Raw genomic sequence first — 27,617 nt, forward strand, 5'->3', positions numbered from 1 at the left:
GACTGGCACCAGTCAGGATAGCGCAGAGGTGGATGGGGGCACCCAGAGGAGGCTCCTCAGCCCGGCAGGGGCAGGGGCAGGGGCAGGGAGGGGGGATGGCAGCTGCAGAGGCCAGTCAGGCCGCAGAGAGTGTAAGGGGACATGAAGTGTCACCCAAGTGCCAGGTGTCTGCCGAGCACTTGCCACACAGTGTCCCAAGGAAAGCCTGTGGAGGTCACACAGGCAGACCCGGAACCCACCCAGATCTGCCCACGTGTGGCCTGCAGGTCCCTTTCCCCAGCAGCCCCAGATTTGCTCTCTCCCATTGTACCTGACTGAGTTCCTCCCCCAGTGGGTGTCTGGCCAGGGAGACCTGTACCTGGCTGCCATACTGTAGCTGTGACTGTGGGCCATGTGCCTGCTGTGTGGGCCTGGGCTGCTAACACTCTTTCTCATTGCTCTCTCCTGCCCATCTGCATGTGGCTGCTCTGTCTAGCTGCGCGGTGGTCCCGAGCGCCGGCTGTGTAAGTGAGCATGCCCATCCCATGCCTCTCACTGTCCATAGCTGCACCTGGTCACCCTGGTCTCTGCTCTGCTTGGCTTCGTGAGGCTTCTGTGCCACCGACAGCCCCCTGAGGCTTCCCCTGGGCGCAACTGGGGATAGGGACTGAAAGGAGGGGGTGGGAGAGGGGAGTGGGTTTTCTCTGGAGGTGCCCCCAGGTAGGCCTCCCACCATGGCCATGCTGGAGAGGGGCTGCAGGTCTGGGGGTCCTGTCAGGTGATGTTGGGAAGAGAGGCATCATTTGTGTGTGTGTGTGTGTGTGTGTGTGTGTGTGTGTGTGTGCACATGTGCTGCTGTGTCCCTGTCACGAACAGGCTGCTGCCATTCCTGCCGCTGCTGCTGCATGTCTGTGACGCGTGTGGGTGCCGTCCTGTGCAGGGAGGCCGACTGTCATGGGTGTGTCGCTGCCTGACACCTGCACATGATGCTGCTCTGTGTGGGCATGAGCGCTGCCTGGTGTCTGTCTCTGACTCATGGACTTGGTCAGTCTGTGCAGCCACCAGCCTTCATCACGACTCAGCCGTCCCTGAAGCCTGCCCAGGTTTCTCTGGGTCTCCTCAGGAGAGCAGAGCTGTGTGTGGGAGTGGGGAGAGGTACTGCCAGTCTTACTGTCCAGGACACGGGCAGATGGGGCAGTGCCCAGAGCCTGTGTCGGAGGCTGTCAGGGATGGGGCAGTCGGCCCTTTGCCACGAGAGGCTCTTTCCTCTGGTGGGCTGCTCTTGGATCCCCATGGAGTGAAGGGGCCCTCTGTTTTTACTCTTTATGTTCCAGTTTAGGCCCCTTCTCTCCCTGCAGGGCCCTGACTCTGACCCTGGGGGCCAAACAGAGGGGCCCTATCATGACCACAGGACCCCACCCTTCTTTCTTCCTGTGGCCCTAAGGCTACCCCCACCCCAGCCCCAGTACCCACCCGACCTGCGTCCTCCTGGCCACTGGCCCCTCTCCCCTCTGCCTGCCCCCACATCTCCTGGCGCCCCTCACCTGGCCTTGACCCCCTCTCCCTCCGCAGGCTCTTCAGCAGCCTCGGTGAGCTGAGCTCCATCTCAGCGCAGCGCAGCCCTGGGGGCCCGGGCGGCGGGGCCTCCTACCCGGTGCGGCCCGGCGGCCGCTACCCCGTGGCGCGGCGCGCCCCGAGCCCAGTGAAGCCCGCGTCGCTGGAGCGGGTGGAGGGGCTGGGGGCGGGCGCGGGGGGCGCGGGGCGGCCCTTCGGCCTCACGCCTCCCACCATCCTCAAGTCGTCCAGCCTCTCCATCCCGCACGAGCCGAAGGAGGTGCGCTTTGTGGTGCGCAGCGTGAGCGCACGCAGCCGCTCGCCCTCGCCGTCGCCGCTGCCCTCGCCAGCGCCTGGCCCCGGCCCCGGGGCCCCCGGCCCGCGCCGGCCCTTCCAACAAAAGCCGCTGCAGCTGTGGAGCAAGTTCGACGTGGGCGACTGGCTGGAGAGCATCCACTTGGGCGAGCACCGCGACCGCTTCGAGGACCACGAAATCGAGGGCGCGCACCTGCCGGCGCTCACCAAGGACGACTTCGTGGAGCTGGGCGTCACGCGCGTGGGCCACCGCATGAACATTGAGCGCGCGCTCAGGCAGCTGGACGGCAGCTGACGCCCCCTCCCCACGTCCCAGCCGCGCCCTGCCGGCAGGGCCCCCCACCCCCACCCCCGGGCCGCGGGCTCGGCCTGCCCCCCACAAAGGCGCCCGGGCCAGGAATGTTGCATGAATCGTCCTGTTTGCTGTTGCTCGGAGACTTGCCCTGTACATTGCTTAGTGCCCTCCCCGGCCGGCGAGTCCCACCCAGCACACGGTCAGGAAGGGCGAGGGCCAGGGGAGGCTGGAGCGGGAGAGGGTTGGGGGTGGGGTGCTCCGGCCTGACCATCTCCCGCACAGCTCCTGGTGGCTACTCTCCCAGAGGGGGGGACCTAGTCCAGCATGCGAGGTCAGGACACACCTTGGTGACTCGGGGGGAGGGGGGAGACTTGGGGTTCTCGGTTGGGGGCCTAGGAGCCCCCCCCTGTTTTGCATATTTTAATCCACTCTATATTTGGAACGAGAAAAGGAACAAATATCTCTGTCCTTAATAGCTTCCCTTCCCCTCCCCTACAGCCCCCCCCCCCCCCACTGGTTCCGCTGCTGCTGCCCAGTCTTCCATCTCTGGCCCCTCACTGCCACTGCCACCCCACATGGGGCGGGGGACGCTCCAGCTGGTCTGGGGTTGGCCAGGGTCCTAGTAGCCCGCCCTGGGGCCCCAGCTCGGCCCTCTCCCCTCGCTGAGCTATAGTGTGCCCCACCGACCCTTCAGGTGCTGCGTGGAGGAGGGGCGGCAGGCAGCGAGTCCTGCTGGGCACTAGCCAGGTCAGGTGGCCTGGGAGACCATTGCCCTGGGGAGGGGCAGGGCCCTGGCATCCGCCCCAGCCAAGTCCCTCACAGGGTCCCTTCCCAGGAGGGGTCTAGCCTCCTCCCCACACTGTTGGGCAACCACAGCAGAGAAGCCTCCCTGCCTCAGACCCCAAAGTCTCCTGTTCCTGCCCTGTGTGTGTGTGTGTGTGTGTGCGCGCGCGCGCGCGCGCACGTGCGAGTGTGTGAAACTCTGGGTGCGGCTGAGTGCGTCGGAGCCCTGTGTGTGCCTGACTGGAGTGTGGTCCCAACGGGCCACTCTGGGACTAGTGTGGGGGCTTCAGCAGTGTGCACAGGGTGCATGTATGGGTGTGTCCCTGTGAAAGCACCCCATTTCCACTTCCAAAGAAAGTCAGAGGCACCCTAGGACCTGCTGTTTGCCCAGCCCGTCCTTCCAGAGCCTCGTCTAGCCTGAGCGGGCCTCCTTGGTGAGGCTCTGCTGCTTGGACAGGCTCCCAAGAGCCCTTGGAGGCAGTGCCCCGCCCCCCACTGGGCTTCTGGGGGGGGAATCATAGAGGACCCCTAGAGTCAGGCCACTGCAAGCCCTGGGGAGAGGCAAAGACCCCAGAGGGCACCCCAGCCCCCCTTACTGTGACTCCTCACACTCAGCAATGACCTGTGGGGTGGGGGGCCCTGGGACGTTTTTAAACCTAGGGTTTGGAGTCTGGACTAAGCTCCATCCACGTCACTCACAAGTTTCTGTTTATATTTCTAGCTTTTTTTAATAAAAAAAAAAAACAGAAAACTGAAGTTTTCACAGCCCAGGGGCCTGGCACGCCGGTCTGTGCCCGCCTGCCCCGCCCTGGCCCACCGGCCCCATTCCCTGGGCAGAGTCACACCCAGTAACCCTCTCACCGACAGACCAGGTCACACACAGCAGCAGTCACTGTAACAGACTGCCACATACACCCTCAGTCTCACACTCACCTGTGGGTTTTTGGTTCCGTTCAATTTGGGTTTTTAACTTTACAGGGTCAGTCCCGCTTCACCCCTCCTTTTGTATGGAGTTCCATCCGGGGGATTTCACCCCTGCTCCAGTCCTGAGGCCTCCTGACCCTGACGTTGTGATACACCCCACAGAGATCTATGTTTCTTATATTATTATTATTGATAATAATTATTATAATATTATTATGTAATAAATTTATAAGAAATGAAGCCGTCTCTCAGTTGCCTGTTCGAGGAGGTATTGGGAGCACAAACTGCTGTCCCCTGAATGGGACGAACCTCAGCCTTGACACGAGCATTCGGCCACATGCACTGGTGGCTCTCAGCCCTGTCTCAGTCTCCTTGTTGACCCCCCACGTCCCCATGCCAGCCTTCTCTTCGCATCTCTTCCGGACTCCTGCTGGGCCTCAGCTCATGCTTCCTGTCTGGAAGCTTTTCTCTCTGCCCGCCAGCTCACTGAGTGTAGCCCTCCTGAGGTAGGAGTCCAGTTGTCCTCTGTCCCCCTGCCCCACCTCCCCCACCGTGTCCATTTGTGTCTGAATTCTGTGAACCTTCTCATGTCTGTGCCTGCTGTCCTGCCCCCATGGCTACTGCCCTTGTCCGGGCTTTACTACCCCCCTACCCCGAGCTGACAGTCATGTGAGCAGCTGGCTGCTACCAGCCAATGATGTGGCAAGGCTAGTGTGGCACCGGGTGGGGCGTGGCCCACCCACAGGAAGGGCAGAGGCACCTTAAGGGTGGAAGAGAGGGTGAACCGTGTGGATGGATGGATATCTTCTCACAGAGTGGGCACAGGAGGCCCAGCGGGAGTTGGGAGAGGGCTCCCCAGGCATCAGTTACCTGACAGGGTCGTGGCAGGGGCAGTGCCTGCAGATCCTGGCCCCACTGGGTCAAGGTGGAGTGCAGATCTGACAGTAATAAACGTGGACCTTGACTTGGGTTATCGATGGTCAGGGGTGGGACCAGTGGGAGATACCACTGGAAAGTGTGAAGATCCCAGAGGGAGTGAAGTGGCTGGGAGACGGACAGACTCCGGTGTCTTCACCCAGAGGAGGTGGGGGCAGGCAGAGGTACTTGGAGGGAGCAAGTGCAGGTCCGGCTGGCCTGGGAGGGAGGGTGAGGCCCTGTGAGGCTTGGACCTTGAGAGGCTTGCAGGCTATCTAGAAAGCCCCACAATTTCAAATTTTCAACTTTTTCAAAATTTTAGTTTTCATTTTCAAGTCAGAAACTGTGGTCAGCATACAGAAGAGGCCATGAAGGAAGTCAAGGAGTAAGGAACTGGGAGGGTCTAAATGTGGGGGCAGAGGCGGGACCCTGCCTGACTTGCTGTCTGCCTGAGCCAGGGTGTTGGGGGGCTGGTATCCTCTGCACGAGGAGCCCTGGGTCTCTCTGGGTCTGGGTCAGAGCTTGGGGTGAGTACAGCTTTTCAACAGAAGAGAGGAGGAGGAAGAGGAAGGCAACAAGCCTTCCATAGAAAGGGCATCACCCACTCTGGCTCCTAAGGGGTTTGGGGGAGAAAATGAATACCCCCCACCCTCATACCTCAGAAGACAAGTCAGAACCTTCAGTGCCTGCGAAGTTGGACTGGTCAGGGGAGCAGGGGTGGGAGTTCAGAAGCGAGGGGCAGGAATCAGGCTGCGGTAAGCAAGGGGGCATATGGGGGTGGGAAGGGAAGGAGGGAGGTGAGGTGGGGGGGGGGATGGGGAAGCCCTCATCCTGCTCCCTGTGCTGGGAGCTTCATCTTGGCTTGAGTCAAGCCTCTAGTAGCCATTGGGACCCCCTTTTTTTAAATAAAAATTTTTAATGTTTATTTATTTTGAGAGAGAGAGAGAGAGAGTGAGTAGAGGAGGAGCAGAGAGAGAGGGAGACACAGAATCCGAAGCAGGCTCCAGGCTCCGAGCTGTCAGCACAGAACCCGATGTGGGGCTCGAACTCACGACCCATGAGATGATGACCTGAGCCGAAGTCAGATGCTTAACGGACTGAGCCACCCAGGCACTCCCGGGATCCCTTCCTCTGGCCCCAGACTCCTACCGTCTGGTACCTTCCTGCCTCTCTCCCTTGTGCTTTGGAACAACGTGGAGAAGTCACTCTTATTTGAGATGTTTGCTTTTTCCATTAGGGTTAATGACAGAATTAGACCTGGTAGGCCATGTTCCTATCCCTCATTACTGTGGCCATGGGGGCAGGTATGGACTGGCAGCCCCTTCTAAAATCAGGAGTGTTGCTCTGTGGAGTCAGATAGTAGTTGTCCTCTAGAATCTAGACATTGGGCCTTCAACTTTGTTACTGCATAACCCTAAATGTTTTGAAAAACTAGGTGCTACTTTTCATCTTGAATCTTATAACTAACATTTTCGTCATATGGTTAAATACCTGCAAAGGTTGTGATTTCTAGAAAATTGTACATATTAGCATTAAAATTAATGTTGACATCATTCCGTTAAATGATTCTCATGGACCTAAATACCATATCAATTTTATACCCATCAAAATCCTATAAAAACACCTGAATAGGTGTTTTCTTAAATAGTCAAAACTTCAATGATCACTTCTTGAATTCTTGCTGCAATGTCTTGAGGTATAATTCCAAAGCCTTTTTGGTTACTTTATCAGGCACAATCTGACACTTGGCTAAAATAAGTGAGGACTCCTAACCCTCAGTAGGTGAATTGTAACTTAGGTTTGTGAAATAGGACTTCCTGAACTTCAGGTAGAGGAGGAGAGACCACCTGATATGAAGGCTTAAAAAAAAAAAAAAAAAAAAAGAAACTTAAACACAGGATCAGAGTCCTCCTGAAATCAGGTAGAAGAAATATGTTCTGTGACACTCAGGTCTGAGAAGTAAGAAATCCTAACAGTCGGGTAAAGTGCACAAGGGCCCTGAAACTCTCCTAGGAGAGATGACTCCCTACACTCAGGTAGAAAAGAGAGCGCCCCACTGACATGCAGGGGGCAGTGATAAAAATCTTGTGATACTCACATAGTTGATGTTATTGAGACCCAATTACATTCCTCTAGGGGAAAGAAAACCTGTTGCTTGTCAGGAAGGTAAATAATGCATATCAAAACTCAAGTGGAATCATTCTGCCACTAATTGGGGGGATATGGCCTTGTCACTCCCTGCTAAACAAAGATAAGATGCCCTGGGCCAGTGTTAGAAGACGGAGGAGGAACAGGAAAGTATTCCCCAGAGAAGGCACTTTGAGACTGGAAAACCAAGCAGGCCACTACATACTGTTTACTCTGAGTTTGTTTGTTTTTGTTAAGATTTAATTTTGAGTAAGCTCTACACCCAGCATGGGGCTTGAACTCACAACCCTGAGATCAAGAGTCACACGTTCTACTGACTGAGTCAGCCAGGCACCCCTGTTTACAGAGTTTTATTCAGGTGGATTGGGCAGAGAATGACTGCATAGTTGAAAGATTTCATAAGATGAGGCACATGCAGAAGGGCAGTAGTGAGATTGCACCTAATGGACAGCCGACCTTTAATTAGCTCTTGTGTCACCACCTGTGCCTCGGCAAGGGGAAAGACTATGTTATCTCCAACAGGTTCTTGGGGGAGGGGGTGAAAACAAGCCTCCCCCCATCCTGGCCTTGGCAGGCATTCCTAAGGTGTGTATATCAATCTCCAAGGTGCCCGGAACACATAGCCCCAAGGGAGGTCACTGAGCAAACAGGAACAAGATGGAGGGCCAGAGATGGAGTCAGTATTGTCAGCAACCCTAACCCAGTAATAGGAGAGGGAAGATCTTCTGACCTGCAAGAAGAGTAGACTTGGGGACACTCGTGTATAGAAAATGAGAGCTTCTTGACAATTGGGTAGTGAGATGAGATGTCTGGACAATTGTCTAGTGGAAACGAGACATCTGACAATTAGGGAGAAGAGATGGAAACACTGGACGTGCAGGTAGGGAAGGCAAGGCCTTGTTACACTCGAGTAGGGAAGAGGAGACCCCTTGGTTGCTAAGAGAAAAGAGCTGGAACCTCCAGACATAGCAGAAGAGGTGAGAGACAAGATCTCCTGACTCTCAGGTGGAGGAGAGCTCCAGATGCCCTGGAAGGAGACAGGAAACCTTCAGGTAGTCCGAGAGTTGAGACGAGAATATCAGATATTCACAGAGCAAAGGAGACCTTGTGATATTCAGGTAGAGAAGATGAAAGCTCATGACGTTTAGGGAGGGAGGGAGACCTCCTGGCAGCCAGGTGGAGGACAGGAGAGTTCCTGGCACTTGAGTATGGCAGGCGAACCCTCAGGGCGCTCACAGTGGTGAGATGTACTTCCTGAGCCTCAGATAGGGGATATAGGACCTCTTGGTTCTCAGGTGGAGAAGATGCACAAAGTGACACTCAGGCGGTCCAGACGAGGCCTTTGGCCTTGAGATGGAAGAAGAGAGACATCCTCACATGCAGGAAGAAGAGATGACAGCTCCTGATACTCTGGTAGGATGTTCAAGACCTGCTGGACATTCAGTTGAGGGGGATGTGACCTCCTGAAAGTTACGTGAGATGAGAAGGTATGACATTCATATTTACAGGAATAAAGATCATCTGGAAATCTGAAAACCCTTAATACTCAGGACACGAGGTGTCCCGACACTCGGGTAGGAGAGGTGCACCCTCCGGACATTCAGATTGACTAGTGGAGAACTTACACTCAGGTCGAGGATGGGAGACTGCCCTTCATGCAGGTAGAGATGTGATCTCTCACACTCTTACAGAAGAGGTGAAACGTGTTAACACGCAGGTGTGTGAGGTGAGCCTTTGTCACCTCTGGTAGGTGAGACACAGTCTCCTGACAATCAGAAGAAATGAAACTTTCTGATATTCAGTTAAGTGTAATGAGAGTTCTTTACACTCAAGTATAGGAGACACACCTTGTTGCACGTAGGTCCCAGAGGGGAGGCCTGGAGACACTCAGGTAGGAAACACCAGAGCTTGTGATACTCAGGAATGAATAGAAAGGTGGGCTTTGAAGTGCTGAATTAAGGAAATTCAGAATGGCTCTCTGAAAAGTGTGCTGATAGCATGTTCTTGGAAGAGGAAAGACAGTTTTCCCCACACAGTATTAAGGATCGATTAATCTGACCTGATTAACCTGACCCCTTGTAACCACTGACATGCGCCATCTTGACACAGAGGGACAGAGCTGCCCTTCAATCCATGTTTGGAACAGGAAATGTGCTTACAGCCTGCATGAGGGGCAGACCCCGAGCTTGCACAAAGCTAGAACCTCAGATGATATGGGACCTCAGAAGGGTAACTCGGAATGAAGATCCTGGCCTTGGGACAGAGGGAGGGGGCTGCACCCAGGAGTCGGCGGGGGGGGGGGGGGGGGGGGGGCGGGGAACCTGAACAGGAAGTTGGGAACTCCTCTGAGCCTGAACCAGTTAAGCTAAAGGGCTCCTGCCTGGCCTGATGCCTGATGCCTGGGGGGGTGGGGGTGGGAGGTCGCACTGCTGATTGGTCAGGAGGCCACAGGGCTTTGTGAAGTCGCTAGGGTTCCAGGCCAGGCTGGGGCAGGAGGATGGTGGAGATGCTGCCAACTGCCATCCTGCTGGTCTTGGCTGTGTCTGTGGTTGCCAAAGATAACGCCACGTGTGAGTAAGTGTCAGGGACACCTTTGGGGTGTGTGTGGAGAGAGTGTCTTCTGAATAGTAAGCCCCACCCAGACTCTCCGTCCAGGGCGAGGGAGGAGGCCAAGCGCGGGCCTTAGTCGTTCCTGGGTCTCACAGGTGTGACCTACACCCCCGACTCAGACCGTCCTTGTTCCCAGCTTCATCAGCCCATGGGCCCCAGGGCTGACCCCTGGGTTCCTGTGGCTCCCACAGCACAGACACTGGGACCTCTTCCTCACCTGGAGACTGGCCTCACTGCCTCTGGAACATCAAGTCTTGCTTTTTAGGAGGCCTTTTATTCCCACAGATACTGAGGTGTCCCCACCTGTGTATGACTCCTAAGGCCCCAGGATACCATCGCGCCATGCCTCTGGGATCCCCCCTCCAACTTAGACTCCTACAGCCTCCAAGATACCCCCAAACTATTGTGGCCTCTCCCCGGCTCCCAGAATTCCTGTCCCTGGACCCCCGCGGCTCCCCATACCTGGGGCCACTGGACCTGCGTTGGCTACTCTGCCTCCTCTGCCACCACCCACCCCTGCCTTGCAGCCTCGACACCTCTAGCCTCCCCGTCTGCCTAGGGATCTCCTACATTTCTAGGGCCCTTACTGTCTGTCCTGCTTCCCGTGGCCCTTTCTTTCCCCCAAACCATTTCCCGGACGCTGTGGTTCCTGGACTCGCCACCACCCGACAGCGCTTCTCCTCAGCATCGTCCCCCCTGGACTCTACCTACTCTGGGCCACCCCACTTTCAGCAGACCCCTAGCCTTACCTCCCCCATTGTGCAGGTAGGACAGGCTGGACCTGTTCTCGGTTTGAACCGTGCCCCTGGTCTCTCCTCAGTGGCCCCTGTGGGTTACGGTTCAGGCAGAACCCACAAGGGAGTGTCCGTATCGTCGGAGGGCAGGATGCGGCACTCGGGGCTTGGCCCTGGATGGTCAGCCTCCAGGTCTTCACTTCCCACAACAACCGAAGGTACCACGCGTGCGGAGGCACCCTGCTGAACTCCCACTGGTTGCTGACGGCTGCTCACTGCTTCGGTTCCAAAAAGTACGTGTGGGAACGCGTGGAGGGAGGTCTTCAGGAAGGCTGTTCTGGGGCAGGGACTTTCCCCAGAGCTCTCTGTGCAGCCTCCCGGGCCTAGTGGCGACCAGACCTTTGACAGGGGAGGGCTCTGAGGGTCACCATCACCAGAGGTTTCTGTCGAGCCAGTCCCTACTGAGGATAACCTGGCTTGCCTCTGTGCCCACAGAAAAGTATATGACTGGAGACTGATTTTTGGAGCAAGGGAAATTGTGTATGGGAGCGATAAACCAGTGAAGCCGCCTCAACAGGAGAGATATGTCGAGAAAATCATCATCCATGAGAAATACGTCCCCAGTTTAGAGTACAATGACATTGCCCTCTTGAAGATCACCCCTCCAGTTCCATGTGGGCAGTTCATCGGATCCGGCTGCCTGCCCCAATTTAGGGCAGGCCCACCCAGAGTCTCCCAGGCCTGCTGGGTGGCTGGCTGGGGATTCTTAAGAGAGAATGGTGAGTATGGAGGGGGCTCTCAAGGGGGGACACTGCTGGTCATTCTCTTGGTGGTCTCTGAGGGGAAGGGGTAATATGTGCTGCCTGGTGGAGTGACCCCCAGGCCCCACCAGAGTCCTGTAAGTAGGTTCCGTTTTATAGCTGGAGAAACTGTTCAAAGCCTCACAACTTATGACTAGTGTGGTCGCCGAAGGGAAGGCTGAACTCAGGCACAGGAGAACCTTGGTGCTCTTAGCACGGGGTCTAGCCTGTGTCTGTATCTGGGGCCTGGAGCCTAGCTGCTGCATTCTGGAAGCGGGTGCTCCTGAAACTTGGAGAAGAGCTCTGGATAGGGTCTTGTGGCTGTGGGCCAGTCCCTCTCCTCTCTGGCCCTCCATTTCCCCATCTGTGAATGGAAGGGGCCGGTCACGTGGTCTCTGAGCTCTGAGCCCCCTGAGCCCAGCCCTCCTGGTCCTGATCAGTGCACCTCTCCTCCCCACCCTTGGTGGTCACAATGCCAGAACCCACCCTGCCCTTTGGAGTTACTTCGTTTTCACTGTAGGAGAGGTTTTTTGCAGGTCAGCAGTGGGCAGCAAGGGTTTGACCAGCAGGTTAGGCCTTTCGGGTTTCCAAAGGTGGTCTCATGGAAATCTTTACCCAGTCACACTGGGGATGTGAAACAAGACTGAAATCTCTTGTGTCCCTTGATAATGGAAAATCGAGGGCTCCCAATTCAAGGCACTGCAGTCGTTTCGAGTCGCAAGTCAGGCTTTCCTGGTGACAGAACCTTGGTAGTTTCAGGGTGCTCCCTGTAACTCTTCTTTCTTAAGGCTGGTTCCGCTCTCGGGCAGGTTTGCTGTCCGTTCTGTCCCTCAGGGAAGGGCTTCTCTTCCCAGGCACCCTAGCTTTCACTGGCCTCTGCTGGCCCGTGGCCTTCTCTCCCTGGCCCGGGGTGTCAACCTCTGTCTGGCTGTTGATGTCCATGGCTCTGCCGTGGCCTCTAGAGCATTCTTTTTTTCCCACTCACCGGCCTACCCTGCTCTGCCCACCCACTTGGACATGGGCACAGCAGTCCGGGGTTCTTGCTGTCCCTGGGGGGACTGATCTCAGGGTTCCCATCTACACCCCCACCCCCACCCTCACCTTTGCTATCCTTTTGCTCAAAAGGATTCTAGGCTCCCAGCTACACCCTGGACATCATGCAAAGTCTCTTTTGTTCTAGAATTCCCCTCAACGTAATGGGTTTTCTATCATTTTTTGGTGAACGCTCCCCCACCGCCAAGACCAAGTCTTAAAGAAATCTCCAGCCTCCAAAGTTCTGTGACATTCCTTCAGACCTTTCTTTTTCTATGTCCTCCTTGAACCCATACGCTCTGGGGCTGAAAGGGCACTTTGGGGGTGGTCTTCCTTTTCTACTGAATTTTGAATGCTTGCAGACCTTTTTAGCATTTTTCCTGTAAAGCCAAGGTGTCGGGATTGAGAACCCCCTTTCTGTTTCAGGACACCTGGCTCTTGACAATGAATCTTGTGGCTGTCCAGACTCTGTAGGCTGTGGCATAGATTTAAAAGGTCACCTTAGGGGTGCCTGGGTGGCTCAGTCGGTTAAGCGTCCGACTTTGGCTCAGGTCACGATCTCACGGTTTGTGAGTTCGAGCCCCACGTCGGGCTCTGTGCTGACAGCTCGGAGCCTGGAGCCTGCTTCAGATTCTGTGCCTCCCTCTCTCTCTGCCTCTCCCCCACTTGTGCTCTGTCTCTCTCTCTCTCTCTCTCAAAATTAGGTAAAAAATGTAAAAAAAAAAAAAAAGCTCACCTTAAATGAGCAGGCTTCTTGTGGCAATTTCAGTGTCACCCCTGTCTCATGGACGGGGCACATACAACACTCTCACTGCTGCTTGGATGGTACACAAAGCTGAGCTAAAGGGACCCAAAACATGTTCAAAGCCACACAGACGCACATTCAGCTGTTTTCCGGGTGCCTACTGTGTGCCTAGCTCCCCCCCCTCCCCCGCCCTTGCTGCATGTGGCTCTGGCTTCACGTTGGCCTGCATCGCCATGTTCCAGGTCTGACTGCCACCTCGCCACCTGTATGCAGGCAATTTCAGACTCCCCCACCAGGCGGTGGCTGGGCTGTGGGTGATGCTGTAGGGGGGCCCTTCTGTTTGTGGGGGCCACTGGTGAAGGGGGAATGGCTGCACCTATTCTTGAGCTCTGTCTAAGCCAGATGCGAGGTTGGCTGATTGAGGCATCGCCTGGGCTGGACCTTCCTTAGCCCGAAGGTCATGATGGAGCATCTGGGGCTGTAAAGGAAGTTCTGACTTGACTTCAGGTCATTCCAACCGCCTACGCCCCTGACAGGTCTGTCTGTGTGTGGACACGACCCCACAGCTCTTCCCTTTATAGAATCTCCTCAAAGCAGAAGGGAGGCACGCGGGAGGGACTCCTCCCGTCCACAGCTGAGCAGAGGCATCCCGGGTGAAAAGCAGGGAGTGTGACCCAGAGCTGTGCTATGGGGGATGAGACGTGTGTCTTGGGCTTAAGTGTAGAGGAAAACCTTGGTCTGAATCCCGGCCTCACCGCTTCCCTGCCAGGACGAAGTGGAGGAAAGGCGAGTCACAGCCCTCCACGCAGGGGGTTGCTGTGGGCTGTAAATGAGGTGACACACTCTGGCTGTTAATCTGCCCTCAGCACACACAGCCCTGGAGCCACATCTGCATCTACCGACTGCACACGCCCACCTGCACCCCACACCCTGCCTGCTCTTCTCCTCGGGGTTATATGAGGAGAGGCCAGGGGCATTCGCTCCCACGGGTTTAATGGTTTTATTTCATGGGTTTAATCAGAGCATTTGGGGGCGATGGGGTTCTGCGGGGGGGGACGGGGCAGGGCCTTCCCAGCACATGTCTGTGCTCGCTGACCACTGAGCCAGGCGCCTGGCTGCAGCCTACAGGACGTCACCTACACTGCAGGAGGCGCGCGTGAACCTCATCGATCTCGACTTATGTAACTCCACCCAGTGGTACAACGGGCGCATCCGGTCCACCAACGTGTGCGCGGGGTACCCTGAAGGCAAGATTGACACCTGCCAGGTAACTCCCCTCAGGTGCCCACTTCCAGCCGACCTCTTGTTTGAGTCCCTCTTGTTTAGCTACACTACCGCTAGGGCCCTGCTCCAGTGACCCCTTCCCTGGCCCCATCTTCCAGCAGCGAGGGTGGGGAGAGACACTAACCTGCTGCCCCTACAGAGGACCAGCCGCCACACCGAGAGCTTATTCTGCCATGGCACAGGGGTCAAACCACCCAACCGCCACCCCTGAAGAGAATGCTTGCCTCTCTTCGCCAGAAATCAAAACCTCCCAATCCACGTGTACACAAGCCAATGTATGCGTGAAGCCACATGCATGGACGCATGGGTCGCTTACTCCCTCCTCACTGGAAGGAAACCCACGACAATCCATACCCTTCTCACATTCCAACCGAAGATGTTGGTACCAACTCAAAGTTTGCCACAACCACTGTGTTCATGGCAGCAGGAAGTCATGTGATCCAGAGACTGTCCTTCCAGAGCCTATGGCCCTTCTGGGCAGGGGAAAAGTGGCTCAGGCAGAGAGTGACTCTTGTGTCCTTCTGGGCAGGGGGACAGCGGCGGTCCTCTCATGTGCAGAGACAACGTGGCAAATACCTATGTGGTCGTGGGAGTTACAAGCTGGGGGGTAGGCTGTGCCCGAGCTAAGCGCCCTGGAGTCTACACGGCCACCTGGCCCTATCTGAACTGGATTGCCTCCAAGATCGGTTCTAATGTCTTGCACATGGCTCAAGTGCCCACCCCTCCCCCTCCCACTACTCCAGCACCCCCAGTCAGACGCCCCTCTTCCCACCCTTCTGCTCGCCCTCCTTGGTACTTCCAACGCCCTGTTCAACCACTTCCCGCGCATCCCCCTGCATCTCAACCTCGACCCCGACCCCAACCCAAACCCCCCGCCCCATCCCTGCCTCCACCCCCACCCCCGCCTCCATCCCCATCCCCACCCCCTCCCGCACCCCCACCTATCACTAAACCTCCCCAAGTGCTTTCTTTTGCCAAGCGGCTACAGCAACTCATAGAGATCTTGAAGGGGAAGACCTTTTCTAGCGCAAAGGGGTATTATGAAATGGAGACCACAGACCTCCCCGAACTGACGGCTGCTTCCTGATCCAACCCCATTCCCAACAGACCCAGTGAGCCCTTCACTCTTGAGAAAAAAAAAGATGAAATAAATAACTATAACTATAAATACATATCCATGAAGAGATGCTTTCTGGAGTTCTTCCTACCTGCCCTCTCCAACTCAGTCCAAACCCTCCCACATCAAATCTATCCTTCCTCTTTCACCCTCCAACAAGGTGGACTTGCTTATATGTTAACATCAGTTGTGGTTTTTTAAATCTTGATTTTTATCTTTATTTTTATAAAGCCTTTTTTTTTTTTTTTTTTTTTTTTTTGAGAGAGAGAGAGAGCACAAGCAGGGGAGGGGCGGAGAGAGAGGAAGACAGAGGATCTGAAGTGGCTCTGTGTTGACAGCAGTGAGCCTGATGTGGGGCTCGAACTCACGAACCATGAGATCATGACCTGAGCTGAAGTTGGGTGCTCAACCAAGTGAGCCACCCAGGTGCCCCTAAATCTTGATTTTTAAAGTTGGAACAAGGTGACCTGGGGCCATAGGCCAGTTATGGTCTTTATTTCACACTCAGTGTCTCTGTATATTAAATTAGTAGGGGTGGGTGCTGGCAGTACTCCTGTGAGCTGAACTGATTCAGAAGGAGGGGTGTGCATCTGAATCCATTGGAAGAATGACCCCAATCTGAAGTTTTGTAGAGTGGCCGACCAGTGCTCAGTCTGCATGGCCGACCCCAGGCAGGAGTCTGCCCTCAACCAGAATTGCTCATGTCCATTTGTAAATCCTGAGAAAGATCTTGATGGGCTCAGGTCAACTGCCTACTCTGGTCTGGGCATAAACCAAACCTAAATGCTGGATTAACCACTTGAGAATTAAAGATGGCAAGCTCCAAGGGTGCCTGGGTGGCTCAGTAGGTTAAGTGTCCAATCTTGACTTTGGCTCAGGTCATGATCTCATGTTCATGGGTTTGAGCCCCGTGTCGGGCTCTGTGCTGACAGTGAAGAGCCTGCTTGGGATTCTCTCTCTCTGTCTCTCTCTCCCCCTCCCCTGCTTGCTCTCTCTCTCTCTCTCTCTCTCTCTCTCTCAAAACCTATAAAAGTAAGCTTAAAAAAAGAAAAGATGGCAGGCCCCAGAAAGAAACCCTCTTGGCTCCTGGCTGGGCAGTTGCTGCAAGAAGCATCCATTCTCTTCTCTGTTCACCAAACTGTGCACGTTTCATGTGCGAGATGGTCCCATGTGCTGGTTGCAAAGACAGATGGCAGAAGGTGCAGGAGCATGAGGGAGGAACCTGGGGTGAGGAAGACCAAGGACCCTGTCCTCTTCCTGCTGGGGCGGCAACAGAGACGGATGAAGCAGCACGCGTCTTCATTTTCAGGATTCATCAGTCTGACTGGGTTCAAACAAACACCCTGCTTTACCCCTCCTCAGCTGTGTGGCCTTGGGAATATGGCCAGAGGGTTGTGTGACAATGAAATTAGGACAGATAGGAAGCATTCAGAGCAGAGTTGACACGCTGTAAATGCTGTAATTTAGAGCCAACTGGCGAGGAGATGCTGGGTAACCTCCTGTTTATCTGCAGAGGCGCTCTGGTGCATACCATCTGCACACTCATGATCCCTGAAATGCTAGGCTACAAAGGAAAGCTTGCAAATTGGTCTGGGTGGCCCATAGCTCTGTAGTGTAGCAATGTTTGATGAAATTAAAACCCCACATTTTATCTGCCTTGGCTAAGAACTGACATTGCTAAGATTGTCCATTATTCTTTTTGTTGGCTTTGGTCTGTCTCTTCTAAAGCCAGTTTCTTACTCTCCCTACTGGGCGCATAAGCTTTGTACCCTGGTGTCAGATGCTAGATATCCTCTAAACACTGAATAAAACTCAGAGTCAGTCACGCAGCGAGACAGAAACCAAGCTATGGGCCACGTGATCCAGAACAGAAACAGTCATGGCGGCAGCTCCGGACCTGCCCTCACCCTTCCTGGGCAGTCCTGAATCCTGAGCCAGAGCCCCGTGGATCTGCAGGTGGGAGTGGTGGGGCAAGGTGTGCTCAGGCTGGGGAATGGGGGTGGGTGTGGAGGGTTTGGGACAAGTTTGGAGGAGCTACAGTGCCAGTGGTTTCCTTCCACCTTCAGGTCATCCCTCCTCCCCAGAGCCTCCCAGGATCCAGAACACATTCTTCTGGCACTCTCTCTTCTTCTTTTTTTTTAAGCATTTATTTTTTTTATTATTTTTTAAAGATTTACAGCCAAGTTAGTTAGCATCTAGTCTAACAATGATTTCAGGAGTAGATTCCTTAATGCCCCTTACCCATTTAGCCCATCCCTGCTCCCACACCCCCTCCAGTAACCCTCTGTTTGTTCTCCTTATTTAAGAGTCTCTTATGTTTTGTCCCCCTCCCTGTTTTTATATTCTTTTTGCTTCCCTTCCCTTATGTTCATCTGTTCTGTGTCTTAAAGTCCTCACATGAGTGAAGCCATATGATACTTGTCTTTCTCTAATTTCACGTAGCATAATACCCTCTAGTTCCATCCACGTAGTTGCACATGGCAAGATTTCATTCTTTTTGATTGCCGAGTAATACTCCATTATATATATATATATATATATATATATATATATATATATATACATATATACACACCACATAGTCTATATCCATTCATCCATCGATGGACATTTGGGCTCTTTATATACTTTGGCTGTTGTTGATAGTGCTGCTATAAACATTGGAGTACGTGTGTCCCTTCGAAACAGCATACCTGTATCCCTTGGATAAATACCTCATAGTGCAGTTGCTGGGTCGTAGAGTAGTTCTTACTTTTTTGCGGCACCTCCATACTGTTTTCCAGAGTGGCTGTACCCGTTTACATTCCCACCAGCAGCGCAAAAGAGATCCTCTTTCTCCGGATCCCCGCCAACATCTGCTGTTGCCTGAGTTGTTAGTGTTCGCTATTCTGACAGGAGTGAGGTGGTATCTCATTGTGGTTTTGATTTGTATTTCCCTGATGATGAGTGATGCGGAGCATTTTTTCATGTGTCGGTTGGCCATCTGGATGTCTTCTTTGGAGAAATTTCTACTCATGTCTTTTGCTCATTTCTTCACTGGATTATTTGTTTTTTGGGTGTTGAGTTTGATAAGTTCTTCATAGGTTTTGGATACTAACCCTATATCTGATATGTCTTTGCAAATATCTTCTCTCATTCCATTGGTTGTCTTTTAGTTTTGCTGATTGTTTCCTTTGATGTCCAGAAGCTTTTTATTTTGACGAGGTTCCAATAGTTCATTTTTGCTTTTGTTTCCCTTGCCTCTGGAGACGTGTTGAGTAAGAAGTTGCTGTGGCCAAGATCAAAGAGGTTGTTACCTGCTTTCTCCTTGACATTTTGATGGCTTCCTGTCTCACACTTAGGTCTTTTGCCCATTTTGAGTTTATTTTTGTGTATGGTGTAAGAAAGTGGTCCAGGTTCATTCTTTTGCATGTCGCTGTCCAGTTTTCCCAGCACCACTTGCTGAAGAGACTGTCTTTATTCCATTGGATATTCTTTCCTGCTTTGTCAAAGATTAGTTGGCCATATGTTTGTGGGTCCATTTCTGGGTTCTCTACTCTGTTCCATTGATTTGAGTGTCTGTTTTTGTGCCAATGCACTCTCTCTTCTTTACACACTCGAATCCTCATCCCTCTCTCCTCATTGGGCCTGTCATCTGTCGCTGACACTTGGGTCTCCTCCCTGGAGAGACAGAGCCTATGCTTGGGGAACACTCGTGGGAGGCCATGGGTTGGGTAGAACCTGCAGAATCCACGTGATGGTTTCTCGTGTATCTTCTGGAAACTTTCCATGCCCATGAATATATTTGTATATAATCTAATCCCCTTATTCGCTGTTTATGCTAGTCTGACTTCCTTTTTCATGTAGCAAATTAGGCATATTTCCATCTTAGCACATAGGGCCCCACCTCCTCTAAATTATGTTCTGCAGTAGGGCTCCACATTTCCTTCTTGGGAGGGAATATCTAGCCTTCCGCTTTAGCCTTCCCTCAATGTGCCCATTTCCTCATATGTAAGCCAACACTGGTTTATATCAAACTGATGTTTGCAAAACTAACAGATGTTCTAATTTACATTTTAAAAATTATGAATGAATTTGTTTATAAGTGAAATGAGGCTCTTCTGATAGCCTTCATGTCCCTGTGGATATTGTAACCCTGAAACGGCTCCCAGATCCCGGAGCAGGTACTGCTGCACAGGGATGGAAAGAACAGGGGAGAAACACACAGGCTGCATGATGAGCCAGCACCAGAGGGCATCAGGGCATCTGAGGGATACGCTCACTGCTTCCTTGTAGGGTGGTTAGGCAAATGATAAGTATTTTTAAAGAATAGAATTCATACTGAATTTTATTGCTAAGAACAGTAACAAAGTGATTTGACAGTGGCTAAATCTGTGCACATGGTAAAACCCTGACTCCTGAGCGTTTGGCGGGGGGGGGGGGGGGGGGGTGGGGTGGGTAGACGTACAATAATGAATGTAGGTACAAGAGCTAATTGTGAATTTGATACATACATGAAATTTTATATTTTCAAGGAAAAAAATAATCCCAATGAATATAATTTTGGTAAATTAAAAATTTTTTAAAAATTCTTTTGCATTGATTTATTTTTGAGAGACAGAGTGAGACGGTGTGAGAGTGGGGGAGGGGCAGATAGGAGACACAGAATCCGAAGCAGGCTCCAGGCTCTGAACAAGCTGTCAGCACAGAGCCCCACATGGGGCTCGAACCCACAAACTGTAAAATCATGACCCGAGCTGAAGTCTGACACTCAACCGACTGAGCCACCCAGGAACCCCTAATTTTGGTAAATTTTAAGTGGAAGCAGAAAAAATGGAGGTAGTTCATTCTTTTTTAAAAGTTTATTTATTTTGAGAGAGAGAGAGAGAGAGAGAGAGAGAATCCCAAGCAGGCTGTGCACCATCAGCACAGAGCCTGACCTGGGGCTCGAACTCCAAATCATGAGATCATGATCTGAGCCAAAATCAAGAGTCAGACACTCAACTGACTGAGCCACTCAGGCTTCCCAGTAGTTCATCTTTAATGTGTAGAAAACTGATCAAGAAACAGAAATCAGCTTAATGCAGTTTTCTGCAGAAAGCACTCTTGGACCAAGAATCATCAGTGACCTGCTTCTAGTCACTATAGTTGAGCCCATATACATCTCTTGGGTAAATACTCGGTGCAATGGCTGGGTAGTATGTCGGTGTGAATTTTGACATATGAATGCACCCAGGGCACCAGCACCACAGTCAATATAGTGAACCTGCCCATCGCTCTGAAGGCTCCCTTCTGGCGTTCTGTCATCCCTGCAGCCCCACTGGCCCAAGCAACTTCTGATCTGTCTCTCTCATTGTGTATTCATTTGCATTAAAAAATTATAAATGCAATCATACAGTGACTGCCCTTTTTTTGTCTAGCTTCATTCAGTGCAATCATTTTGAGATTTGTCTCTGTGGCAGTGTGTTCCAGCAGTTTCCTGGTCACTGATGAGTGCTCCACTGTGTGGCTGAACCACAATTTGTTGTTCTGTTCACCAGGCGATGGACTTTCAGCTGTTCACAGTTTTTGGCCATTGCAAATAAAGGAGCTATGAGCATTTGTACACAAGTCTTTGTGTGGGCATATGCTTTCATATCTCTTGGCTAAGTACTTATGTGCTGGATCATGTGGTAGGTGTGTGGTTAGCATTTTTTTTTTTTAAAGATTTTTTAAAAATTTTTTTACATTGATTTATTTTTGAGAAACAGAGTGGGACAAAGTGTGCGCAGGGGAGGGGCAGAGAGAGAAGGAGACACAGAATCTGAAGCAGGCTCCAGGCTCTGAGCAAGCGGTCAGCACAGAGCCCGATGTGGGGCTCGAACTCACAAACTGTGAGATCACGACCTGAGCCGAAGTCGGACGCTCAACCGACTGAGCCACCCAGGCGCCCCTGGTTAGCATTTTTAAAAATTGCCAAAACGTGTTTTCAAGGTGGTTGCCATATTCTACACCCCCATCAGCTGTGTCTGAGAGTCTGTACCTTTAACGCCTCGCCAAAACTTGGTGTGCTTGGTCTTCTCATTTTAGCCATTCTTATAGGTTGTGTGGTAATATGTCATTTGTGGGTTTCCCCCACAAGTGTAGTTTATAAGTAAGTTTGAAGTATTATCAGTGAGGCAATAGGGCAAGAATATTTGACAGTAGCAAAATGTGGGAGGGCACCTAGGGAAAGAAGGAAGCAGAGAGAAAAAGGCATAAAATTAAATTTGTCCAAATAGAATTTAAGTTTTTCAAGCATCATAAACATCAATGGAAAACATGTGAAGGGCACACGATAGCGACAGCCGTGAAGTTTCGCCGTTAAGATCCTGCTAACGTCTTTGCTGCATCAGTTCCAGGGGAGGCCTGATGAAGAAGCTGGCGGTCTGCCTCCCATGTAAAGATATTCCAGTTTCCAACCCCGCAGAGCCTCCCTGAGGGAGAGCAACACTTTGTGTTGAAAACAAAGTCCTCAGGGCACCTGGCTAAGCTCAGTGTAGAGTGTGCCACTCTTGATCTTGGGGTCCCGAGTTCAAGCCCCATGTTGGGCATAGAGATTACTTTTAAAAAATTCAAAACAAAAACAAAAACAAGCAACAATAAACAAACACACGCAAGTCAACAACTTAGCCACAGTTTATCCCCCACTTTTAGGGTGATGATAGGTTTGTCCTTCACAAGAAGCATTTCCTGTGCTGCCTTATTGACCTTTCTATTGTTCGTTTAGTTCCAATGTATGCTTTGGTCTTGCTCCGCAAAGTCTTTCCTTCTCCCCAAAGCTCTAGGAAATCCCAGTTTTGATCTGCATGCTCAGTGAGAATTCATTCATTTCCATGATATTTTCATAAAGAAGAAGATAAACAGTGCAGAGAGAGCCCAGGGCTGGGACCTAAATTGGCCCTAAATCCTCCTGCGTGGCTTGAGCTGTTGCTCAATTGACCTTGTTAGGCAAGTGTGTGCCAGTGTGTCAGATTCATGCTACATATCAGCCCAGACAGATCCCGGAGTGTGGTTAGGGTAAAATGATTCTTCAGGCTATATACTTCAGGAATATTTATAAAATTTAACCTAATTCTGGGTTTTTAAATTTGTGAGATAAGAATCCAAGCTTCAATAATTTTCACCTCGATTAAGATGACTTAACTGCTGCATTATAGTAAAGCAGTTAAAGTGTTCTTGCCGTACAGAATGGGATCGTGAAGACGGCCTGGTCATGGTGATGTGGGGTCAGTGATGGTGAATGGGCTGTCCTACCGTTTCAGCTTCTACTTTGCTCTCCAGTCACCGAAACACTGTCTACTCACAGTAAATGTATATATTTTTCACACACACTGCTTGGTTCAGATTACTTTGTAGAATATAGGCCACTTTCAAAATTATAATCAACATTCCTAAAAGCAAACAAAACAAAACAAAACAAAACAAAAATTCTACACATTTCTTCTTCCAAAGCCTTTGAAAACGAACCTCAAACATTCCGAAAAGTGGTGCTCTGCATTTATGCAAGATGCAGCTATTAGAAAGTAAGGAAGGAGCAAATTAATAATTGTGGCAATACGATAATTTGAAAATTATACTTGGATCCTGTGAGTTCAACCAAATGTTAGCTTATGGCTGCATCAAACCAAGATTTAATGAACATTCTAATCAGTTTAAACTTTGTATTATTGCTCTTCTTTTAAGGAAATAAATTCTCTAATACCAGTGCCATATCCTCTAGGTAATTTGTTTAATGTGATTCTACCCAAGACTGGTGATTGTTACCTCCTAACTACGCCCCAAGTGCATAGGTACTCTGTGAGCTATACAGGACAGGATGCACTTTGGGAAGATTAGACCGCACTTCTCTGTAAAGTCTTGCTCAGAAGACCATAGAATGCACCCAAAGTGACCTTCCGGAATGTTTTTCCACACTAGAGGTGATAAATAGAACTCATGTGATCACAAATTCTTATAGAAGCCAGCAAATGTTAGAATAAACTGGCTCTTCAATTTAGTGTTTCATTAATACCTAAAATCTGTTTTTGTTTATTAGTAAAATTAGCATTACTTCATCTGACAAAAGAATAAATATACTTATAAAGGTATAACTCACAAGTTAGAATTTTAAATAGACTCGGAGCTTCTTAGATTCTTTTCTTAAATCAGCAAATCTCTCCGATGTAGAGGGGAGGCCCCTATGCAGTTTGACTTTCTTTAGCTGTCGAAGGATTAAATTAAATGCCTGATTCATATTCAATGCAGGACGCTGTTTCAGTTCACATCAGACCCTGAGAATTCACTGAGAAATCTGACAAGAGGGGTGTTGCCATTATTGTTTTGTTTAATGAATGGCATAATTGTAAATACATATAATGAACTTACACTGCACCAAGAGCATCTTTTTTTTGTTTATTTTGAGAGAGCATACACGTGCATGTGCGCATGAGTGGGGGAGGGGCAGAGAGCGAGAAAGCGAGAGAGTGAGAGAGAGAGAGAGAAACAGAGAGAGAGAGAGAGAAACAGAGAGAGAGAGAGTCCCAAGCAGGCTCCGTGTTGTCAGCACTGAGACCGATGACTTGGGGCTCAATCTCATGACCATGAGATCATGATCATGAGATCATGACCTGTGCCGAAATCGAGGGTCGGATGCTCAACCGAGTGAGCCACCCGGGTGTCCCCGCACCAAGAGCATCTTTAACGGAGGTGCTGACGGCACATATTGTAACACTGTTTTAAACTACAAATGCTAAATACCTATTTCAAATACTCTAATTTGTAAATATCTGTGATGTAACAATGGCACTTTACCACAGTGAATGGGGAACAATGCCACTTTTTTTTTGCCCACTTTATGATTTAATTTCCTTAACCAACAATTACATTAACACTTATGTGCCTTTCAAAAATGTGCAATACACAATCACAAGACTATGGAACTAGGTTTAATTATACTTTAATTAGAAAACTCACTTTTGTATTCTTATGTTTCTGGTAAAGGAAGAACAAAGTGTTAACTATAATACTTCTAATGTAATGACTTTCGTTCAAGATTATGAAAAATTTGAATATTTTCCCTCAAGACCATTTCATTTCAAATTTATGCCGTTTGTTTAGTCACCTGACCAAAAAGAAAGGAAATAAAAGGAAACAAGATACTTGTCCAGATTAAATAGAGAATGCTAACAAGCATTCAATGCATAGCTTTCTTGGTTGATCTGCCCCACATACCAGTGCAAAGTACTGTCTCACTGGGGCACCAGAAAGGAAGACCCGATCGTCTCACTCTTCACTAGGCTCAAAAATTTTCATTAAAAAAAATTTTTTTTTAATGTTTATTTTTTAGAGACAGAGCACGAGCTGGGTAGGGTCAGAGAGAGAGGGAGACATAGAATCCGAAACAGGCTCCAGGCTCTGAGCTGTCGGCACAGAGCCCGACGCGGGGCTCGAACTCATGAACCTGAGCTGATCATGACCTGATCATGCATGACCTGAGCTGAAGTCAGACCCTCAACCGACTGAGCCACCCAGGCACCCCTGGGTTCAAAAAATTTTAAATCAGAGCTTTACTAAGTTTCTTTAATCCTTCTTCCAATAAGGCACTGTCACTCTGGTCAGGAAATACCCACAGCTCTGATAGTACTTTATGTTTGGTTCTGTCCTGCTCATCCAAGCAGCAGCAACACAGCCCTTTTGAGAAGTAAAGGTAATCACCTGGCTGTTCTGATTTCTCAGGAGGCTGCTGCTGTCGTATCCAGTGCTAATGTCCTGTACCTGCACTATAACAAGTATCACACAGAATTGTGGATAGTCTTTTGGAGAATAAAAATTGTGAAACCTTTCAAATACGCTTTTGAGGTTAGTTGGAGCATAACACAAGAACTGAGAAGTCTTTTAAACTTTTTTTTTTAAAGGGGTGCCTGGGTGACTCAGTCAGTTAAGTGCCTGACTCTTGCTTTCAGCTCAGGTCATGATCTCGTGGTTCATGAGATTGAGCCCCTTGTGGGGGCTCTGCGCTGACAGTGCGGAGCCTGCTTGGGATTCTCTTTCTCTCTCTCTCTGCCCCTACCCTGCTTGTGTGCGCGCACGCTCTCTCTCTCTCAAAATAAATAAATAAACATAAAAAAAGGAGTCTCTGAATTTGATAACCATATTTTCATAAACCTTAATCAGTTGCTGTTTCGATGTTGTGTTCATGGTTTCCAGGTATGATACGATCTTAGCAGCAACAATGGCTGTACTCACCCCATCTTTATGCAAAGGGAAGTTCCACATGGAAAACCAATGAACTAAAAGGACTTCTTTCCCATTTTCCAGGAGGCCTTCCCACCACCCACCCCTGTTTTACTGAGAAATAATTGGCATATGTTACTCTATACCTTTAAGGCATGCAGCACGATGGTTTGATTTGCAGCTATTGTGAAATGACTGCCAAGTAGATTCAACTAACATCCATCTTCTCATACGGATACAACAAAAAGAAAAGAAAAAAGGAAAGAAAGGAGAAACATGGTTTCCTTGTGATAAGAACCTTCAGACCCTCCCCTCTGTTAGCCCCCTGGCTGTGCACCACGCAGTTGCTTCCTTTTATTCTACTCCCAACCCACTTAAAACCTGCTAATGTTTCTTCACAACGAAACCCTTCTTTAGGTGCAGCTGGCTTCAGATTTTTGGAAGAGACTGTGGTGGCTAACATATACACATCCTTCACATCGGCATTTCTTGACTTAGTTTTCCTCCTGCGATCAAATGCCCATCCCCAGCCACCGACGTGAAAACTCTCCAGTGGCCGTCCTCCTCGAGTTCTGCCACTGCCGTCAGGGTCTGCAGCATTTAGCCGTAGACGAGTCTGGAACAAATCCTGGATTCAGGAATTGTAGGCTTAAAGCCAAACATGTGAAAGGCCACCTCCATGGTCACATCTGCCCCCGTGAAAAGATGCATGTATAGCATTTCAAGGTGGCCTTTGAATTCGACTCCCTGTGCAAACAGGTCTTTTTCAGACCCTTCATGTACCTCTTGCAAGTGTCCCACAGAGGATCTCTCTTCAGTGGGTTAGTACCCACTACATTTTCATTCCAGGGATTGTTGCAGGGCTCCACACAGTTTCCATACATTTCAGGATTTCTTTATCATGAGGAGCCGTGAACACCAGTTTCCTGATAACCCTTGTATATGTTGTCTTGCCTGCAGTTGTGAGAGGCACTCCTGGGCTGCATCTGACAGAAAAGGTGCAGGGGTTGTACTGAGGGAAGCAAGAGGCGGGGACAAGGGCAGCGGCGCAGCGAGCTGAGCAAGTCTGTAGCTGCTAGTTGCTTGACACCGGTGTCCTACTGTCCTACGTTCCCAGGACGAAGTCCCTGTGAAGTCTTAGCAGCAGCCCTGAAGGCATTTGTGCATTCTCTGTTTGTGTTGGCGTTTCACTGTAAGGCCATTCATACAGTAAAACCCCGCCCCCATGGCAGAGTCAAGTCCTGAGGTTCTAGAAGTCATTTGGCGACAAAGATGATCTCGAAACTTCTTGCTTACCCATGCCAGAGCAGATCTTCAATTTGCTCTTTTGTTTTGGGATTGTTCAGCGTTTTATTTAAAAGGGTACGATCCAGGAAGAGCCACGTGGAAGAGATGAATAGGGCAAAGTATGCGGGGGGACGCGCTGTGGAGATCTGTGCTCTCTCAGGCCCCCCACGCTCCCAGCACTGCTGTGAACTCACCAACCTGGAAATCGCCCGGTTTCAATGTGCATTTCCCTAAAGACTAGTGATGTTAAGCATATTTTCATGTGTCTACTGCCATTCACATATCTTGTTTGGTGGTCTGTTCAAATTTTTGCTTTTTAAAAATTTTTTATGGTCTTTTTTTAGAGTTTTGAGAGTTCTTTTTATATGCTGCACATAAGTCCTCTATCACATACATGGTTTGTAAATACTTTCTCCCAGTCCGTGGCTTGTCTTTTAATTCTCTAAATAGTGTCTTTTTAAGAACAGAAGTTTTACATTTTGATTAAGTACATTTAATCAATATGTTCTTTTGTAGAGCATTCTTTTTTAGAAATTTATTTATTTTGAGAGAGAGCACATGTGCAGGCGAGGATAGTAGTGGCAGAGAGAGGGGGAGAGAGAGAATCTCACGCAGGCTCCGTGCTCAGCGTGGAGCCCAACACGGGGCTCGATCTCATGAACTGTGAGATCATGACCCGAGCCGAAATCAAGTCAGATGCTCAACTGACCGAGGCACCCAGGCACCTCTGTAGATCATTTTTTTTGCGTCATATATAAGAAATTTTTGCTTCATTCAAGGCCTCAAAGACTTTATTTCATGTTTTCTTTTGGAAGTTTTAGAGCTTTAGGTTTTACATGTAGGTCTGTGGTCCATTTTGGGTTAATTTTTGTGTATGGCAAAC

At 50.4% G+C, this 27,617-nt stretch overlaps 2 protein-coding genes and 1 pseudogene across 4 annotated transcripts in view; 2 read left to right on the top strand and 1 right to left on the bottom strand.

Annotated features, from left to right (window-relative positions):
- The window catches only part of SHANK3 (SH3 and multiple ankyrin repeat domains 3), a 49,190-nt gene extending 45,518 nt beyond the window's left edge, over window positions 1-3,672 (top strand). The window contains exons 21-22 of one of the 3 annotated variants that reach the window (XM_042948253.1): window positions 476-503; window positions 1,552-1,665. In XM_042948253.1, the coding sequence (XP_042804187.1) occupies window positions 476-503; window positions 1,552-1,572 (49 nt within the window). In that variant the 3' untranslated portion in view covers window positions 1,573-1,665. Of the gene's footprint in view, window positions 1-475; window positions 1,475-1,551 lie in introns of those variants that run through there. The other 2 variants (XM_042948251.1, XM_042948252.1) reach the window with 2 other exon arrangements.
- A 5,698-nt stretch (window positions 3,673-9,370) lies between these two features.
- ACR (acrosin) lies at window positions 9,371-15,288 on the top strand. The gene is made up of 5 exons (XM_042948254.1): window positions 9,371-9,487; window positions 10,344-10,550; window positions 10,753-11,036; window positions 13,956-14,101; window positions 14,648-15,288. Exons 1-5 carry the CDS (start codon window positions 9,411-9,413, stop codon window positions 15,203-15,205), a joined length of 1,272 nt encoding a protein of 423 aa, XP_042804188.1. The 5' UTR covers window positions 9,371-9,410; the 3' UTR covers window positions 15,206-15,288.
- Window positions 15,289-17,053: 1,765 nt separating this feature from the next.
- Window positions 17,054-26,433, bottom strand: LOC122225477 (annotated as a pseudogene).
- Between the last annotated feature and the right edge of the window lie 1,184 nt (window positions 26,434-27,617).

Source organism: Panthera leo, chromosome B4, assembly GCF_018350215.1.
Source record: "Panthera leo isolate Ple1 chromosome B4, P.leo_Ple1_pat1.1, whole genome shotgun sequence".
NCBI lineage: Eukaryota > Metazoa > Chordata > Mammalia > Carnivora > Felidae > Panthera > Panthera leo.

Bases quoted from the DNA above. Each gene is read 5' to 3' on its own strand.
- ACR (XM_042948254.1), top strand. From the start codon at position 9,411: ATGGTGGAGATGCTGCCAACTGCCATCCTGCTGGTCTTGGCTGTGTCT. The intron at 10,551-10,752 runs GTACGTGTGGGA...CTGTGCCCACAG, and splicing joins CACTGCTTCGGTTCCAAAAA to AAAAGTATATGACTGGAGAC. The intron at 11,037-13,955 runs GTGAGTATGGAG...GCCTGGCTGCAG, and splicing joins GGGATTCTTAAGAGAGAATG to CCTACAGGACGTCACCTACA.